The sequence below is a fragment of the Prinia subflava genome, chromosome 4 (assembly GCF_021018805.1).
Source record: "Prinia subflava isolate CZ2003 ecotype Zambia chromosome 4, Cam_Psub_1.2, whole genome shotgun sequence".
Lineage (NCBI taxonomy): Eukaryota > Metazoa > Chordata > Aves > Passeriformes > Cisticolidae > Prinia > Prinia subflava.
In genome coordinates, this window is record NC_086250.1 from 44591472 (window position 1) to 44611272 (window position 19801).

The 19801-nt window shown below is 35.3% G+C and overlaps 1 protein-coding gene across 1 annotated transcript in view; it reads left to right on the forward strand.

Annotated features, from left to right (window-relative positions):
• The window catches only part of ADAMTS20 (ADAM metallopeptidase with thrombospondin type 1 motif 20), an 88325-nt gene that overhangs the window by 55269 nt on the left and 13255 nt on the right, over positions 1-19801 (forward strand). The window contains exons 25-28 of the mRNA XM_063396616.1: positions 594-758; positions 978-1268; positions 1622-1783; positions 3252-3428. Of these exons, the coding sequence (XP_063252686.1) occupies positions 594-758; positions 978-1268; positions 1622-1783; positions 3252-3428 (795 nt within the window). The remainder of the gene's footprint in view (positions 1-593; positions 759-977; positions 1269-1621; positions 1784-3251; positions 3429-19801) is intronic.

Below are 19801 nucleotides of genomic sequence, written 5' to 3' on the forward strand. Positions count from 1 at the left end.
AAACAGTTAGTATGTAAGTTTTCCTTGATGCAATGGTTTAAATTTTGATAATGTTGAAAATTAGTTTTACTTGATAGCAATGTGAAAATTTAAAATTGTCTATAAAATGTGGATGTGTCTGTTAATCCCTTGACACAGATATTTTTAAAAGCATATAATGCAGTTATATTTTTGCACTGCTCTTTTAACTAGCAGTAAAGTGTGTGTAAACTGAGGCTACTCAGCAGTTCTTCATTAAGTCCACTTTTAATTTCTCAGATATAAAGATCAGAAGGGGCTTAGTGGAATCTGCTAATACAAACCATCATGGCAAACAGATTGTTAATATCAGGTTTTAGTTTATGTAAATATTGCATCCCTGTGTAACAAAGTGTTATGGAAGTTACTGATGTTTCTGTTGTTACTTGCAATGATGTAATTATTCCATGTTATAGTGTAAATGCTTTCTGTTTATATATACTGGAATGATTCATGAGAATTAGGGCCATGCAATTCAGTTCCAAGCCAACAGAAACTATGTTAGTATTTTGGGTGCTTGCATGATCTTGTTTCAGTCTCCCGAAGTGTGATGACCTTGAATTGTTCACTGACAGTGCTCTGCATCCTGTGGGAAGGGCGATCGTGCTCGCTACGTGAGTTGCAGAGATGCTCATGGAGAGATAGCAGATGAAGCTTTGTGTGCTCATTTACCACGACCAGCTGAAATTTCAAGCTGCTTTACGCCATGTGGAGAGTGGGAAGTTGGGAATTGGTCCCCTGTAAGTATTAATTGTAACAATTTTTTAATGTGTGTATGTAGATTATTGGCCAAGTCTCTGTTTAGAAATTGAGAGCTCCTTTTTTTTGCAAGCGTGATTGAAATTGAATCTCTTGAAAAAGCAAAGTATATGTTTGTTCCTGTCAAAAATAAATATAAATATATTTGTTTATTAATTATCAATGCTCTGTGACAAACACTGTGTTCATCTTTCTGTCAGTGCACAGTTACGTGTGGCAGTGGAATAGTAACAAGACAAGTCATCTGTGTCAACTATCATCAGCAAATTAATGAGAATTACTGTGATCCTGAAGGCCGACCTCCTAAGGAGCAAGAATGTAGCATGCCACCATGTCCACCAGTTTATCATCATGTTCCAAAAGTACATGACCATCCAAGCCATTTTCCAGAAATAGGTTACCTACCAATACATCCTCCACAAGACAATTTAAACCAGTGGAACCGTCCTTCTGTGGGAGGATATCAGTGGAGAACTGGACCCTGGGGAGCAGTAAGAAATATTTTTAGAATATATTAATTTGTTCTTCACATGTGTGTTAACATTTCTAGAAATGTTATTGCAGTACAGATTTGGTCAAAAGAGAAGCACATTCATTTTAAAAAGTATTGTTGTTCTTACTGTTATTCAGAATATGTTAAATTCTAAATGTAATTTTCCTGTGATTTCAAATTTCAAATTTGAAATTTACTTCTACGTAGTAGTAATTTCTATTTGAAAATTTCAGTTTGGAAAGTTAAGGTTTAAAACCAAGCTTTAACGAACTTAAAACCAGGTTTTAACCAACATATTTGACACTTCTTTGATCATGCAATGGCAAAATGTATGTTTACCTGTTTTGGTAGTGCTCTAGTACTTGTGCAGGTGGATTTCACCGCCGAGCTGTAGTATGTCAAGATGAGGAGGGAAGAAGTGCCAGTAACTGTGATGAGGCAACAAAACCTTTGGAGTGGAGACACTGTGATTCTGGACCCTGCCCACAGTGGAACTTTGGGAGCTGGGGAGAAGTAAGAGCATTTCACCTACAAAAGGGAACATTGTTTACTGCCCAAGTTTAGAAGTAGAAACCTAATTGTGTGACTGTGAGTGGAACTGAACACCTTGTTTTTCCTTATTTAATAGAGTTGAAAATTTAAAAATAATGAGTTTCAGTCTGTTTATCTAAATTTTATTCTTTGATCAAATCCAGAACTGTAGTGGAAATATGAGTAATATACATCCAAAAGAAGTAGTAAGTATTGTATGAGGCTAAAGATATACAACAGCAACAAATCATATAGTTTTTGTACAACTATACAAAACTGTATCTTGAGACATAGAAAATTATATTGGGTTACAAAAAGCTGGGTTATATGCAGGTAAACCTCAGTGCAATAGCTAGTCTAAGAAAAAAAAATGAACATAAGAAGCTGTAGAGAAACTTTATTCCATATAATTTCATAGGTATTAACAATAGTAATTGCAAGTAGTAGCTACTGGGTTGTAGTTACAAATTAGAAGCATAGAGAGAGGATCATGCATCTAAAAGCTGTGCCTGAGTTAGAACATTTTGATGACACATTTTATGTTATTGGACAAAGAATATTTCTCTGTGCTGTGTGATGTCATATTTTGACCACACACTCCTGCTCAAAACCTACAGAAAGAGTTAAAGCTGATTATTTTTGTATTTATTCTAATCTAACTTCTTGTGATTCTTGCCCACTTTTCTTACTTTTGAAAGTCAGTTACTGCAATTGAAAAAAGAAGAAAAATTGGTCAAATGACTTTTTTATTTACATTTTTTCCTCCTTGTTTTAGCCAGATTTAGCCATTCAGTTCTCAAGGTCAGTCTAAATGTCATATTTTTTCTGTCCATAGCCATAGACTTGGGATGCAGTTTTTTCATGCAGTTTTTTCATGCAGTTTTTTCATGCAGTTTTTTTCTAATTTAGAATAATTGAGAATACAGTAAAAAGGTTTGAACTATTATAAATCGGTTTTAAAAGCTCATTAGGAATGAGAACTGGTATTGAAGAAGTACAAGCAAACTGAAACCCAGAAAACACATCCTATAAGTATTTTACACTTAGTCTATTTAAATTGGATTGTGTGAAAGTGCAGTATCTGAGTTTTCTGAGTTTTCTGCCACTGTCTGGCAGGGAAAACTTTTAAGACAATTTTCTCTCTTTTTCTCTCAATAAAGAAAGAGATACATGTACATTTATTCTTACACTTCTCCTTAATGGAATGTCTGTAACTGAGACTTTCTGCAGAAAATCACTCGATAAACCATAAAAATGTAGTTTGGTAAAGGTTTTGGTGAGACAACTACATGAGATTAGACTCTAAGGACTTATTCTTGAGTGGAGTGTCCAGGGAATATGGAAATAGACATAGTAAATAATAGGATGTTCTGATTATTGCTATAGCTTTTGGTTTGATAGTATATGTGACTGTTAATAAAATTATTGCGTATAAAATTCTGTGTTTCAGTGTACTCAGACTTGTGGAGATGGAATAAAGACAAGACTGGTTATTTGTCAGCTTCCCACTGGCCAAATGTTGGGAGACCAAAACTGTGAAATTCTAGACAAGCCACCTAACATGGCACAGTGTAATGTGCATTCTTGCCCTGGTGATGTTTCTTGGCATCGGGCACCGTGGAAATCGGTATGATAGCATTCAATAATATTTTTTGCTTTCTTGTTCTTTCTGTCACTCTATTTCCCATTGTCTTTCAAAAGATCTTATGTCATTATTTTATTTGCTAACAGTGAAATAATAATGCATGTGAAAATAGTCTATGTAGTTTTATAAAGAAATTATTCCTGCAGTCATAGAATTAAATGAGTTCTTTCAGTGGGAACAGAATCATGTTCTGTAAAACATCATAGGGAATATTTTGCAAATTACCTGAAATCATCATAACTGATAACAGTACCAAATAGGTGTTCCATTTGGAAGGGTTACTATTTGATATATTTAAATTTAAAAGTTTATGCTGTAAATTATGCTATAGTATTTATATTTGCAAAAACGTCCTAAACTTTTTACTGCATAACTTTTTTCCTGTGGTATATTTAAGTACAAAATAACTCACATCCATGTATATTATACTCTGTCATCAAACATTTTGCTCTGTATTACTTGTACATTTGTGTATAAAAGTTTATATTAGTGGTTTTAAAACAGGGACTAATGAAAGTCATCTATGTGTAATTATGTATGTAACTATAATATGTTATTGTCTACATGTCACTGTCTATTAATACGTCAAAATACCTACTGTAACCTCTATTAATCTTTAGAATTGCCACTAGCAGATTATTAGCATTCTGAAGTAATCATAGCAAGCTCTGCAATATAGAGCACATTATAATTCCCAAGCTGTGAATTTGACAACAATATTGATTATTGTGCTCAATTCTAAGGGGAATCATGGCAATCAAAGGAGATTGGATCCAGTTCTGGTTCCATCAAAATCAGCAAAAAATTCTGTCACTGACATCTCTGGAAGTTAGTCTGGGACAACAATTATTTATGTTTTTTTATTTATGAAATTATGTAATTTGTCTCTTTGAATTAACATGGCAGCATTTTAAAAAATTGTCCAATTTCAACTATAACAATTGTTAATGTTTATATAAGCTATTCCAATTTATTGCAAAGAGACTGTAAAATGTAAGTCTGATTTAATGGTTTACCACAGTTACCTCTTTCTTCCACTATGCAAAGCAGAGTTTAGGGTTTGTGTTTAGCAGACACCATCTTATTTAGCTATTTTCCAAATAATTACTCATGACTTGCTAATTAATATTCATCAGGTGCTGAGAAGACAAACAGGGTTCAGCACACAATTACTTTTGAACTCAATGTTTATTTTCCTTTTAGATCAAGAATTATTCACAACCTGTTCATTCCCTGAGTAATTCAGTTTGCCCTCCATTAACAGATTACCTGTAAGATCTTGTATTGTAAATGTTGTGTATAGCTTAGTTTTATAAAGATTTTCCTGTTGGTTTGTTTCTCAAGTGACATAAAAAGCCATTTTAATCCTTCAAAAACTAAGTTGAGAATGAATTCTATTTATCAGAGAGGCCTCTTTTATATTTGATTGCAAGCTGTATAGTTGAGCCATAAAAGATTTGATTTCATGACACTCTCTCATGCTGCAGAAACAAATGTAGCAGATTTAGGAAACAAAAGCAGGCTCACATATTGAATGTGCTGTCACATTTTAATAACTTAGCTAGTTTGAATGCTGCCAACACAGAGACTTAGTTGTTTTTTGTTGCTGTTTAAGCAGAGCAAAATGCATTCATTAAGGATGGCTATTGGGAAGGAGCAGTAAAAGCTTTACTCACAGGAAGGCTTGTAGCCTAATACAAACAGCTTTGTTTAGCCATGGTTGACTAGTAATTTGTTAGTCTGGCCATAGCTCATGGCCCTGCTTATCTTACATTTCTGGCATAAAATATGCTCTAATATAGGGAACTGTTAATGACTAGTCACTCTCTGGCTGCTGAAATTCTTAAACCTTTCACACCTACACTTATCCCCTTCTCTATAAGATTGCAAGAACCAGGCAAATAACTATTTATCTTTTTCATAGGAGTATTGAGTAAAATTTCTGTGCCAGGTGAGCAATGCATTGAGCTTTTGTGTCTACTAGTGGGATTCCAGTGTTAAAACCTAAGCAGAAACTGTGATGCCAGACTAGGTGGTCTTGGAAGTCTTTTCCAACCCCCACGATTCTGTAATTCTGAATTCTTCCACTACCTATCGCTATATATTTGAGAGCAGAGCACTTTTAGCAGTATGCGTTCTAAGTACATTTATTTTATTGTTATTATAGTTATTGATTTTACACAACATAATTAACATAAACCACATCTTGCAAATGCACAAAAGGGCCCCTGCAAGGAAGGTTCAGTTTATGATTTGAAGGCAGAATTTTGGTTGATGCTTTCTGCAGTTTAGCAGCTGTTGGCTGTTACACTTTTTAGTGTCTGTCAGTGCTACTGGAGCTGACCCTCACACAGCTGTAAAGGCTGTGTACTCCTCTGCTCCTAGTTTCTGCAGTTGTCCAATTGCATGTGAAGCAAGTTAAATCTCAAATTCTAAAGGTTTTATATATTTGCTAAAGATTTTAGGAAGCTTGGGCAGGAATCACACTTGAGGAATAGAATAAATTATTCATATAGGGGAAGACAGTACCTTCAGGCTTTGCATGGTGAGGAAAGTTTGTTCACATTTTTGGACAACAAGAATTTTGATAATTTTAGGAGTTTCATCTTATTTTTGGCCCCCTGTACTTTTTCAGTGCCTGCAAAAACCCTTGAAGATTCAGGCACCAAACAGCAAGGTTTCTGCTTAGGCAGTTGGTGGTAGCAGTTGATGTTAACTTGGAAGCTTTGTATTTCATTTGGGCAATCAATTCTTGTATGAGTGTTGGTAACCTAATTTTATCATTAAAATTTTAACCAGATATGCCTCAATTTGAAATATGTTTGGTTCTCATCCCTTCTTGTTTCTTTAGAAAGAATAGATAACTCCTTACAGAAGATAATTATATTTTGTTTGTCTGAAATGTTTATAAAGTAAAGATTTTAATTCTTTTTCTTTTCCTCATTTTTAGGATTTGGATGTAATTCATAAGTATTACTTGTGATTTCAGAGAAAATAGGCATAAAAATAGTGGATTATTTTCAAAGTTACCCTGAAGCCTCAGAAATATGTTCTTACTGCCCCTCAGACACATAAAGTAATAATTCTTTAATGTGGCTGTTATTTATAGTCTTTGTAGTGCTTCTGTTTTCTACTTACTTGATCCAGAATAATTTAGATGTAATTCTGTCTTTGCTGTAGTGGAAGAAATCTTTGATTAGTTTTAATATATATGAATCTATTTTTTAGAAATAGTCCCAGTTCCCTTCCAGTGTTGTTACTTCCAGGCATTCCACTGACTTCTCCAGGAGCAGAAGCAGGCCAGACTTGCATAAGTAAAATATATATTTGTTTTCATTTTAATGCAAAAATTCTCGCTATTTATAAGTGCCTTCATTCACTTTTTCTAATGTGTACAAAGTATTTATATCTTTAAAAATAATCTTTTATATTAAAAGGGAATTCAGAATCAGTGAACTTGGTTTTCAAAACCACCTTCATTTTTTTACCTCTACTTCTGCTGCTGCCTAATGTTGAGCTTCAAAATACCTCATTGCCAATACAGCACATTAAATTAATATCTCTCTGCTTGAAATCTTGATGTTAGCATCTGCTATTCATTTTTTAAAACTTTGCAAGTGGGAGGGGGGCCTTATCAGAGATAACTGATAGCAGATGTCACTGCCCAAATAATGTCATAAAACAGACTTGGGATAGTAAATTTTATTTAATGTCATTCTGATAAAAATGAAAGAAAATACTTGTTTCCAAAATTCAAAAACAAAGTATTTATGTAATGTTCATTGAGAGGAAATTTCTCCTGTTTGGTGCTATGTTGCCTGTATAGCTTGAAATAATCAATAAGTTATAATGTATGTGTAATAATTTAATTTAATGACTGTGACTTGTGTCTGTGAAAATACAGTTGTGTTTTAACCCTTCTTTTTCATGCATGTTGTGTAGCTTTGTGTTTATATTTATTATTCTCTTTATTCAGGAATGTTAATGTTTAAAGTCCTTAATAAAATAAAGGGTGGAACAGGTACTAACCACTTGCTGAAAGTGAGGGTTTTCTTTAACCTGCGTGTTGAAATTAACTTCATGTGATACTTTAGTGAGATTATTTTCATGGGGAAAGCTCTTATATTTGAACACCAAAAAAAAATATTGTTTCTGATAAAAACAGCAGTTGATGCCATTGACTAGATGGACTGAAAGAGATATTTGGCACATAGTCTTTGATGGTAAAGCTCAAAGATGCTAGCTCCTGAATCTTTTGCTGGAACTGGAATTTTGTGGCCCAGTCCTCTCCCACTTTTGAGTGACAAAACACAGAGAAGAGTGAGGATCATAATATAATGCTCAACTCTTAATCTCAAAGAGATAACATGGTTTTTTACATTCCTAAAAGATTTTTGGCCGGAAGAGGTTTGCAGAAATTTCAGACGTTCCATTTAGAAAGAGGACAAGTAAGAGTGGGACATAGTCAAAATAAAAACAATAAATAATAATAATAGTAATGAATTCACACACCCCCCAAAATAAACCCCAAATATAAACCCCCAACAACAAGGATATAATGAAAGGGGAAAGGAAGCAGGTGAGGCATAATATCATGCCTAAATACATACAGCCATTTAATGAGAATGAGAGGAATGTGAAGCTACTGGTGTATTTATTAGAACTTTCAGAAAAGCTGAAGGGTTCTAGGTGGTCAGATCCTTGTGAAAATCATTCTGAGCTGCCTGTATGTATGTGGCAGCTTCAAAAACCCCGGTCAGAACTCATAAATGTTAGTTCAAAGTGGTTTTGGAACTCAAATTTAAAAATTATTAAATGTATATTAAAGTATTAGTATTTCCAAACATTTGTGAGGGTCAATACATAGATATTTTTATTACCTGGGTTAGGAAATGAATAGTATGTTCCGTAGCTCTGTATTGCAGGAGTTCCTAGTCCTTTCTTTGAAACCCATTAACTGTGGGAGACTGGTGACTCCCCCAAGACAGGCTGCTCTGTTGATCAGTGTGTGTTCTAGCACACATCTATCCATGGCCCTTTCACTTCAGTGACAGCAGGATCAAACAGTTAGATTTCCTGCTGAATCAGTCCTTCGGAAGCTTCCATGCCTGCCCAGGAGATATAATGTTGGTAATATTGTTAGTAAACTGAAAATATACAGAAAAGTGGTTTAGATTGAAAGGAAACTGGATTTCAACATGTGAAGGTAGGTAAAATGTTCCAGTTCTCATTTAAAATAGATCATATTTTCATGCTAAAATGATATTTAATATAAATTAAATATTTAATATTTAATTATTAATACTAAATATCAATATTTAATTATAAATTAAATATTTATCTTTAATTGGGGGGTGGTAATTCTTGAAGTTACATTTAGTTAAGTGCCATAGATAAAGTTATATTTTCTATGCTTCTGAGAAGTGTAAAAAATTTCTGACAATACTATATTATGCCAGCATATATTGCTTTGTATTTCCAGTTTTTAAAAGCTCAAATACAAAATCTTAGATTTTAATCAAATGACAAAATTGAAGTGATATGAAGTAATATTTTTTATAGTGCAGAAAGGCACATACAGTTCATACATTTGTCATTCCTTTAATTTCTGAGCTACTGTTTTGATATTGCTAACATCACTAAAAGTGATAAATCAGAGCTTGCACTTGCTGGGATCCAGCATGTCTTTTGCTCATATTTAGATTTTTGCAAACTCACCTGAAACTAATTCATCTACTGTTGTAAAATGTTATGTCTACTTACTTTTGTAAGGTTGATAGAAAAGACCCTATCCCTTAAGATAATAAAATGAAGCTTTAAATAGTTAAAATATTACAAGAGAAGGTTTTTTAACTGTGCAGCAACCCCTTTATGGAAATGTAGCTTCCATAACAGAGCTCCTCCATCATATTAAAAATGTGCTCCAACTTTCATTGTGAAGACCTGTGAACAAAATGTCCCTCTCAAGGGACCAGATACTCTTCAGTGAGAGTGCAGATTATGTAATTCCTGTGCATTTATTTGGTTTCCCCAGCTTCACAGGAGGCTGGAGGCTAACCTACCTGTGATACAGTCTGCTAAACAGTGTCCAGTTTTTGGAAGCAATAAATGAATTCATTTTGGGTCGCTGTTTTGTTTTCATGAAGGTTTTTGAACACTGTTGCTGGGTGGACACAGATACATCTGTTTTTCTCTGTTTGAAAAATGTGTCTGGAATTTTTTCCATTTATTTGAAACATAGAGAAACCCCTGCATTTCTTTTTCTCATGGTAGATTTCCTTAAGGTCTTACGTCTCCATTTCTTGATGCTTGCACTTTACTCAAGGTCTCCAGTGCTGCTGCTTTGCTGTAATTGTTAAAAGTGTTGCTAGTGCTACATGAATGTGGGGTACAGAAAGATGAGTCTTGCTGAAGTCTGGCCAAGTCAGCAATTTGACATCTGTGATGCTGTAATGTTGAAAATGCCCATATGAAGCTCTTGCAGAAGGTATCAAAGGCACAGAGCAAGACTGCAATTTTGTAACTTTGACACAAATTTATACTTGTAGATTAGATTTTCAAAAAGCCCTAGTAAGAGAATAGCTGTGTTCCTGATTGCCACTGATTTCAGAAGGAAAGGTAAGGCAGAATTGTTTGTTGGGGATGTTGGTTTTTTGGTTTTGTTTTTTCATTTACTAATGTTTCTGTATTTTTAATTGTGATTTGTCTCAGCCATCTGTCTGTTGTATGTATCATTCAACTGGAAGATGATAAAAAGTACACATACCAGATAAGTTGTTGCAGGAATGCTGACTGAACACAGCAGTTTGTCTGTTCTCTCACTCCCAGCAATTAATAAGCTCATCATGCTTTAATATATCTTTAATATATCTTTAAATAGCTTTAATAGCTGATCATTGTTTTAATATATACCACCATGAATAACAGTTTCAATATTGCTTGAATGAGGGCTGATGGTGAAGTTCCTAGCAGAGATACGCAGAACCTTCAGTGACAGATTTAAGACTGCACATGTGGTAGCTGAGCCCACCAAATGGCTGCTGAGAGGAGGCAGAAATACCTTTTGGTTTTCTGATTCCCAGGTGGTAACCAGACAAAGAAGACTCAAATTTAGAGCATGTAAGGCAGAAAGAATAACCAAAAAATAATTCATTTTTTACTGTAATTGAGAGATGAAATGGAAGATATAAAGGAAGAGGTAAATGAGATAGCAAATATGGTGTGTCACCACTGTTGAATGAGAACTCATGAAAGTAGGATTATTATTTTTAAATTTCCACCCACATTAACATCTCCATAATCCATTGTTCTTGTGCTATTGTAATCGCTAAAAGCTTGTTTGAAAGCCTAATTGTGTTATGTGAGTCATGCAGGTAAAACAAAGGGAAGGTTCCTGACTGTAAAAGCTCAGTCTCATTTATGAGATACATGTAGACAGTGTAGGAACACACAGCACAGTGAAGCCTGTCTGGGTGTCACAGCAGGTGGGGAGATGAGCATAATAACTCATGGGGAGTTGGTCTGCCCATGAGCATGCTCTGGTTTTCAAATGCTCTGTAGTTGGCATCAAGAAGGATGTCAGGCTTTAGGCAGTGATGGGCAGAATAGTGGTGTTCATCCTGAGGGGAAAGACATGATAGGGCTTTCCCAGAAGGACCTGTTCATCTGTTTTATTTGTTCTGAACTTGGAGAAATAGATAGTATTTGAGATGTCAGAAAAGTGGGCCAAGTTAAGACTTACTCATAAATGTAACTGGACTGAATAAAAGACATTCTGTAGGTGATCATTAAGTGGAATCTCAAGGGTTCTGGTTTTGATTTTTTTCCAACAGCTGTAAAGAGTATGGTTGTTCATCTGACATCCAGGCAGATTGCCATTTTCTGGCATTAAGGATACTGCCAGCTGCACTGGACAAAAGAATCTAGACCATGTGGTGTCAACTTAAAAAATTGTCATCTAAAGTTTCTCAGCATCATCAGCAGAGTGTGGCTTCTTCAGATGTGAAATCCTTTTACCTTCAATGTACATGCTGATGGTTCTGACTTTGTTTTAATCAGAATATGTTTAAGAGGAATAGTACATTCCTAGTAGATGCCAGATATATACTCTCATAGCAGTTTCTCCTTCCTGTTATCCACATCAATCCTGAGATCTGTCTTTAAACCTCTTTAAACCTCCGTCGTTCCTGCTTTTTGTGTTTGTATTTAGATGTATGTACCTTCTCATTTATATCTATCTGTTATATAGAAATACTTCAGCATGCTTGGAAAATGGTTATTCAGGAATTTTTTGTTACCCTTAAGATGCAAGCTGAAAGAAAATGATCTAAAAAGGAGTCCAATAGAAGCAGTATTTCAGTGGAGCATACAGTGCTCAGTACTGACAGAAAAGGTATGGCTGGGGACAGTGGCCAGGCTGGATGAGCTCAGAGGGCCACGGCAGTCTCTGCTCAGCTGGCACTTGCACACAGCTGTTAGGGTGTACTGCAGTGCACTCCAGGGGCTCCTGCACAGCCTGGGACTGTGTGACAGTGCTGGTGTCACCATCCCCAGGACATGCCTGGAAGCCCTGGAAAACAATGCGGGTGTGCCTGCTTCTCAGCTTGTTACACTGCCAGAATATGTAGCTAGACTGAAAAGGGGAAAAAAATGTAGAAGTCCCTCTGGGGCCTAGAGAAAATGATTACTGCCTTCTTTTGTTCTGAGTTAAAAAATTCCAGTATTAGATGATGATACTTGGAGTAGACTGCTCCGACCCATTCCACTCAGGGCAGTAGGAAACGGCAGTTCCTGTGCACAGGGCCTGTCCTCCTGAGCTGCTCAGCTGAAGAGAATGGCTTCTGAAAAGTAAAGCTAAAAATGTCCCTCATAAAAAATAATGAGAACTGACCTTCAACAGTATTTTTCATTACAAAAGGCATCTATACTACACCACACTTGTGAGTTTTTCAATTAATTATAAGTAATTGAAGTGAAATCGGTGGGGAGAAAAAGTGGTCTTCAAATATAAGATTTTGAAGTAACACTATAAATAAATTTAACTCAGAGCAGTACTCTTACTTGAAAGCTATCTGAATAGAGGTGTTATCATAAGTACCGCAATTCTGATGCAAAAATAATACCCAGTGATACTTTCTGGATGAAGTTTAGGCCAACATTAACTAGAAAAACACATTTTTAATCTGCAGAATTTAGTTATACATAACTCAGGTCACAGAGGAAGGTTTTCTTCACATGTTAGAATAAAGTGGCTCTGGGACTCTTAAGCTTGCCTACATGTTTCCTTGTAAAAATATCCTGACAGCTCATAGCAATTTATTGCTTATATTGTATGGATAAGGATCTGGAGCTAAAAATGAATTTCAAAGTCTATAAATTCTTTTCTTTATGATTAAGGTGAGGCATGGCAATTGTGGAACCATTATCCACATTTAGCAAAGATTCAGAAAGGACTATCAGGCAGGTCTAAAAAAAGACATTGAGTCTTGGACAGACAATCTAAAACTGTATTGTTCGGGTGGTAGTACTTGCAATAAGTAAAAAATATGCCTTTTTATGTCATGGAACTGGCAGCTTGTACTGTGAAGTCTCACTGTAGAGCTTGAACAAAAATATACCCACATTTTTGACCTCTCTCTGCCTAAAGCCTGGGAAAGAAAAAAAATATGAACTTCATGCAAGTGAGGGTGGAGCATCCCTGTCACTGAAGACAAGCCAGATAAACTGCTGTCAGGAATGGTCCATGTAGAGCTGATTCAAACTGAGCAGCAGCATGGATTGGATGATGTCTGTAAGTCCTTCTTAGTCTAGCCTTCTTCCCTTCCATTTCTAGAGCTGCAAAAGCACAGTCAGAAAAGTGGCAAAGCAGACTTACAGACTGCAGATGGAAGGAGAACTTAATCAAATCAAGATATCTTCTGAACATCACAGGAATGTGATATAGCACTGAACCTTTGAAATCAAGCTGTACTCAAGGAGAGAACTTAAAAATATCTTCAGTGTAACTTCTGTAGCTGACATAGCTATAACTGAGATGTAACAGTAAATAATACACACTTCTTGGAGTTCAATCCACTCTTTCTCAGGAGAGATGGCATGTTTGATCCTTGGTTCTTTCTGGGTGCATGAGCTAATGGCCTAAATGTTTGTACTTGTTTTAGCAAAGAACTACCGACTCTGAATCAAAGAATTCATTAGGATCTAATTACAGAGTCTGTGTTTCTTCTTAACAGTTGTCAACATACTTAAAGGAACAAACAACTCTTGAGTGCTTTTTATCTGAGAAATACATATTGTGTTCAAGCATCACAAAAACTCTTGGGGAGATGCAGCAAGGAGAGGAGGCAGACACAAGAAGATCTAGTTCTCGTACAGCAAATGAAAAGTTGAAAGTAATTCTCAACTAAGCAATGTTCAAAGTGTTTTTATTAATGTCTTGTGCAGTTGTGATCCCACTCTACTTCTAGAGTATTAAGAGTCCAAACAAGCTTTTGGGCTAGTTAGAGATCATCAAAATGCAGTTTGCCAGACAACTCAAGCAACTACTGTGTTTAATCCTGTTTTAAACTGAACTTCAGGAAAAGTTCCTGACCAAAAAAAAAAAAAAGCAGAAAAAGGAAGAAAATACCTTTTAACATTTGTAATATATTTAATTATATAAATATAATTAAAAATATATATAATATATAAAAATATATAAATTATATATATAATATATATAGTATATAAATATAATTAAATATTTTATATATATATATTTATATATTATATAACATTGTAATATATTTTATCCTTTATAGCTGCTGTTGTGACATTGAACACCACACAACTACTCCTTCCTTCCCCCTTGGTGAGATGGGGAAGAGAATTGGAAGGATAAAAGTAGAAAAACTCATGGCTTAAGAAAAGTAATTTTTATAGGTAAAGCAAAAGCTGCACCAACAAGCAAAGCAAACCCAGGGATTCATTCACCACTTCCAATGGACAGGCAGGTGTTCAGCCATCCCCAGAAAAGCAGGGCTACTTCATGCATGATCATTTTTTGGAAAGACAAATGCCATCACTCCACATGGGTCTCCTTCCTCCTTCCCCACAGCTTCTGTTGCTGACCATGACATTACTTGGTCTGGACTGTGTCCTCTCAAAACTTTTGCACATCTAGCATCCTCACTGGCCTTGACGCTGTTCAGCAACAACTAAAATATCTGTGTATTTACAACACTCTTTTGGTCACAAGTCCAAAAGGTTGCACTAGCTACTATGAAGAAAATTACCTCTATCATCTTCTAGTCACGCATTTATATTTCAAGTCTCTCTAATACAAATACAGAAAGGAACTATTACACGCTTTCCCTTTACTGCTCTGTTTTTCAGTATCCAGAAGCCCACTAGGCTACCAGCTAAACTCCACAAAGCACTTCCTTTAAAGAAAAGGTTAAGGATCCACCAAATAATACAAGGTGTTCAAATTTTCAATGAAATAACAATAGCAAAAGAATCAAAAAGCTTTTAGTGAAGTTGCATATCTGCTGCAGAAAGAGCCCTGATTTGCTAAGAATTGATGATGGCATGCATGTCTGAGAGTCCACCTGTGCCACAGAAAGTTCTGTCAGGCTGATCCCTACAGAACTTTATTGCTGTGAAGAAACAGATGAGTCCTAGTTACCAGTTTTATGGAATGACTTTGAACAATAGTAATGAAATCCAGCTTTTTACTGCAGATTTATGTTTTTAAAAGAACATGACATATGGGAAATATTACTTTATCCAATGTTGAGACAAGTGCTAGAATTTCTCTGTAAAATGGTTACAGGATGGGGTTTTTTTTCAATTCACATTTTTTTTTGAGTAAATGTTCATATTTCTTCTGAGATTTAACATTCTTATGGATTTTTTTCTTCCTACATGGTTAATCTGCAGAAAATATATGAAAAATTGTGCTCTGTCTCCATAAACCTCTGATTGTGTGGAATGTCATTTAAAAGAAACCCCATTATAGACATGGAGCCATGAGACTCAAGTAGTCAAGGACCATGTTCAAGTTTGAGGGGGATCAAGCAGCCAGAATTACTGTGGATGTACTTTCCCTGGTCAGGAGAGTTAAGCCTTGGGAAGATCACCACCACAGCAGGGTGGGCACCAAGCAGTGAGAGGACTGTGTTCCATGGAGAGTTAGGAGCTTCAAGAAGGAACACAGGCTTGTGGAGGGTAAATTTCAGCCTTGTAAGAAATGTGCTGTGGGCTCGATGCACTGAGAGGACAGGAGTGGCTTCCTGAGCACAGAGCAAGGCTTTGCTCCTGCACCAGTGAGAATTTGACTCTTACTGATGTTACAGAGCTGAAGGAAAACCAGGCAGGCAGATGTCTTAGGTCAGTGTTCTGTATGCATGCAGCTCTCTAAAGAACACACTGTCTGGTGGGGATAGAGGTCAATGCAAGACATGTCCCTGTAAGCTGCAGTTATATGCCTTTAGGCACTTCAAAACCCCACTCAGATCTTCCATGGAATCTATATTTTCATTCAAGGAAATGAGCAGGATCTGTCCTTACAGAAATGTAAAGTCATCCACCACTTGAAACTAATGAAATGTTTTTATTCAGCATTTGAGTGATTTGATGTTCTGTCTTTGCTGTTTGTTCTCTGTAATGGAGGACAGGCAACACTTACCTACTTGTCAGGAGACTTCCATGAGAAATGTTTTGAACTGGAATGGTCTTCTCTTGCTGAAGGTGGGTCACTATGCAATAAGGAACACAGCTGAGCCTGCCTGCATATGATGCCAAAGCAGTTTGGAAGGAAGTGATCTTTTTAAGAATGTTTTATAAATTATCCAAGGAATGAAGCCAGAATATACCAAATTTCAGGAGAATCCTGTACATGCAGAGTAGTGCACCCTCTCAAACTTTCCGCTGATGATCCTGGATCATCCATGGCAATTGTATTAGCTTTTTCGTGTGTTGAAAAAAAGTAAAATCAGAGCATTTCTTTTTTCTTCAGTTGCACTAAATATCATCTATCACTGTTTTGCAATGTGCTTCACTCACCTGCTGCGCACTCAGTGTGCACTTAGAGCAATTTCTTTCTCTAACTTGTTATTAGAAATAAAGGAAAATCTATTTTCAGGATGTTAATTGTCCTTATGGGTTTGTAAAGCACTGAGCCAGCCAATCTGTTAAAGAGATTGTGTATGCATGTGGAATTAGACTGTTAGCACTTTTTAAGAGCACTTTTTTAAGGTCCTTGGCTGTTGCTCAGGGCAATCTAGGCCCTTCTTGTAACTGATATGTTTGCAAGGCTTTAAGAATAACAGTCCTTAAATCAATTGCCTAAATGTTATTGATGTCCCAGCGAAAATGTAAAGGATCTGGTCCTTAGAGATATTTAGGTTTCTGTTCCTCACACTGTGATTGATGGGAGATGGTCACTGCAGCAGATGTAAGAGTCTGGCACTGTGGAGCCACTCTGAAGTGGGCAGGAGCAGCTCCATGAAATTCCAGGAGATGCACTACCCCAAACACTTGGTTGTAGCAAAGCTGCTTACAGGCATCTCTTAGTTTAGTGCTTTATTTGCTTTTAAGTTTTGGCAATTATATTTAAGCAGAAGTTTACAGATGCATAATATCTGTGGTGTTTTCTAGCTTTTAAAAGCATCAGGAGTTTCATTCCTTCAGAGCAAAACCACATTAATGTAATGAATTAAAGATCAGCATTCTTTCATGAATTAAGTAAAAAAAAACAAAACCAATTACAAAACAAAAACAAAAACAAAAACAAACAAACAAAAAACTCCACAAAAAATCCCCAATTGAAAAGCTCTTAAGTTGAAACCCATAAGAGGATACAAGTGAATCACTTCCTGCAGACTGATGGTCCTTTTTTTTCAGTGTAAGGTCCATTCAACAGAAGGTTTGGATACATGTAAACCAAGAATTAGATCTTGATGAACATGGGAAAAAATAATCTAATCTATATGTAGAAATGCTATCTCTGTACACTTTTAAGGATCTAACGCAATTAATGTTTTTTGATAGAGCCCCAACATGTTGAACATGTCTTTTTAAGTTTTCAACATAACTTAAGTTAATATGGAGTGAAAATCTTCCTGGAAAAATTTATTTAAATGTGGATATTTACGTGGTATGAGTTGGCAATATTTTGTAACTTACTGTCTTTTACAGCAAGGAAAAAAAATAAATCAGATGACTTATACAAGTTACATTACTGAAAAGAAAAATTATGTTCACTATAATTTTTATTTATTAAAAATACAAACATTTTTAAAATAATTGAAAGTAATTTCTGCCTTCAGATTTTAGGTATCTTTCATCTGTGTTTCTGCATTTTTACATTAAGATACCTAGGATTCAGCTGCTTTTAGTCACCAAAGCTAAACAGCATTTGAATGAAATATTTGAAATAACTGTTCATGAAGCCTCTGTTATTTTTAACATCTAAGCTGGTGTTTTCCTTTCTGAACTCCCCCTCTTAATTCCTGTGTAATTGTATTCTAATTACAAAAGTAAGTAGAACATCTTTATAAAAGAGAAGCAGGTATTGCTCTGGAACTGCTAATAATATCATCTAATACATTAACACACAAATATTTAGTTTTTTCTTTAGAAGAAATAGCACAAATTATAAAAATCAAATGAGGGCATTTAAATATAACAGAGATATAACCCAGTTAAATTTGAACCAGCAAAAAGAAAAAAAAAAGCCAACCACACAAAAATTGTGATCAAGGTCTCACCTGTGTAAAAGTCAACATGTAATGCTGATTCTAGTGAGCAGAGAAATGGGAAGATCTTTCTAAGGCTGAGATGCAGGATAAGACATTTCTTTGCATAGAGCTAAGTTTTCAGAAAGAGTTTTATAATTATATGATTTGAGCATTTTAAGTTTTCTGAGCTGCATTAGTCATATATTAAAATTTTGGGTATTTTTTGTTATTTTCCTATTTTAAAGCATTTTCCAAATTAATAAAACATAAACTGTAAAACTACAAGAACATTATTTTAAAAAGATAAATTGAAAGGTTTTGCTGAGATCAAAATAATTTAATTTAGAAACAAATGTTCTTTTATGAAGATTTTAAAATAGACCCCTAAAAGGCAAACTGTAGCCAAATCAGTGCCCTTATGTTTTTTCTAAATATAGTTGCATAAGAGAAATATGCCACCCATTGCTTTGTGTGATAAATATATTGCTTCATTTTGCAAAGATTTAATTTTAAACACAGTGGTAGTTTCAATTAAACCTTTCAGATTATACATATCAATATTTAAAGACATAGAAATCCCTGTGATATTGAGGACAACTGAGTAAGATGAGATTCTGTTAAACAAAAATGTTTCCTAACTAGCAGATTAATTTATTCAGCTGCTTGTTTTCTATTTTAAAAACTTTCATCCAGCTGTTGTTGTCAGGCAAATGTTTACCAGGTTTTATACTGAAAGCTGAATGACCTGAACTTAATTTCCTGAAATCAAAGACATATATATTCAAAAACACTTTGTTAAGTTAGAATGTAATGCTAATGACGTGGATGAGGATTATGTAACATAAAGGGAAAAGAAATATCTTCATTGCTTTTGAGGAAAGACTATATTTAAATTTATTTTCATATCCACTAAAAAGTTCAGTTTTTATTGGACTATTATTTTTTTACCTGAATTAATTATCGTCCCATAGCAAGTGCTTTTTCAAGCGTTGTAACCGAGTTTCTTAGAGACTGTGGGCATAATGTGCTGTGGAGTGAGATGTGAGCTATCCCAAACTAGGCCTCAGACTAGGCCTCAGACCTGGGCCTGCTAGGCCTCAAACGTTTACCCTACGTAGAACGAGATAAGCTTGTAAGGCACTGGAAGCTGGGTTAAGGTATAGGTATCCATAGAATAGAGCAATTACTGGGAAAACGCGGTGGCTGCCTTAAACTGTGAATGTTTACATATTTGTCCATGCTCACTGCCAATAGAAATGAGCCTGTTATGGTAAACTATTCTTGCTGTATATAACCAGCCATTTCGTGAATAAAGAGGAGAACGTGTGTTATAACCATATTGGCTTGATCTCCGTTGCTCGGTCTCCGATCCCACTGCTAGTCCCAGCTTCAAAGCGTAAAATAAAGCATGGATGAAATGCTAGAACAAATTAAGCATGTTCTCTTTCCAGACAGAAAACAATTGTCTCTATTGATCTAAACTTTTTAACAGGAGAAGTAAAATAGGATTAATTCTAATATTTAAGAAGAAAATGTTAAAGTACTTATATTCATGTTGTTCGTGGTTTAAGAGAAATCAGCTGAGTAGCCACATGACGTGGAAGAAGTTCAGATGTTTGACTTCCTTGTTTGACT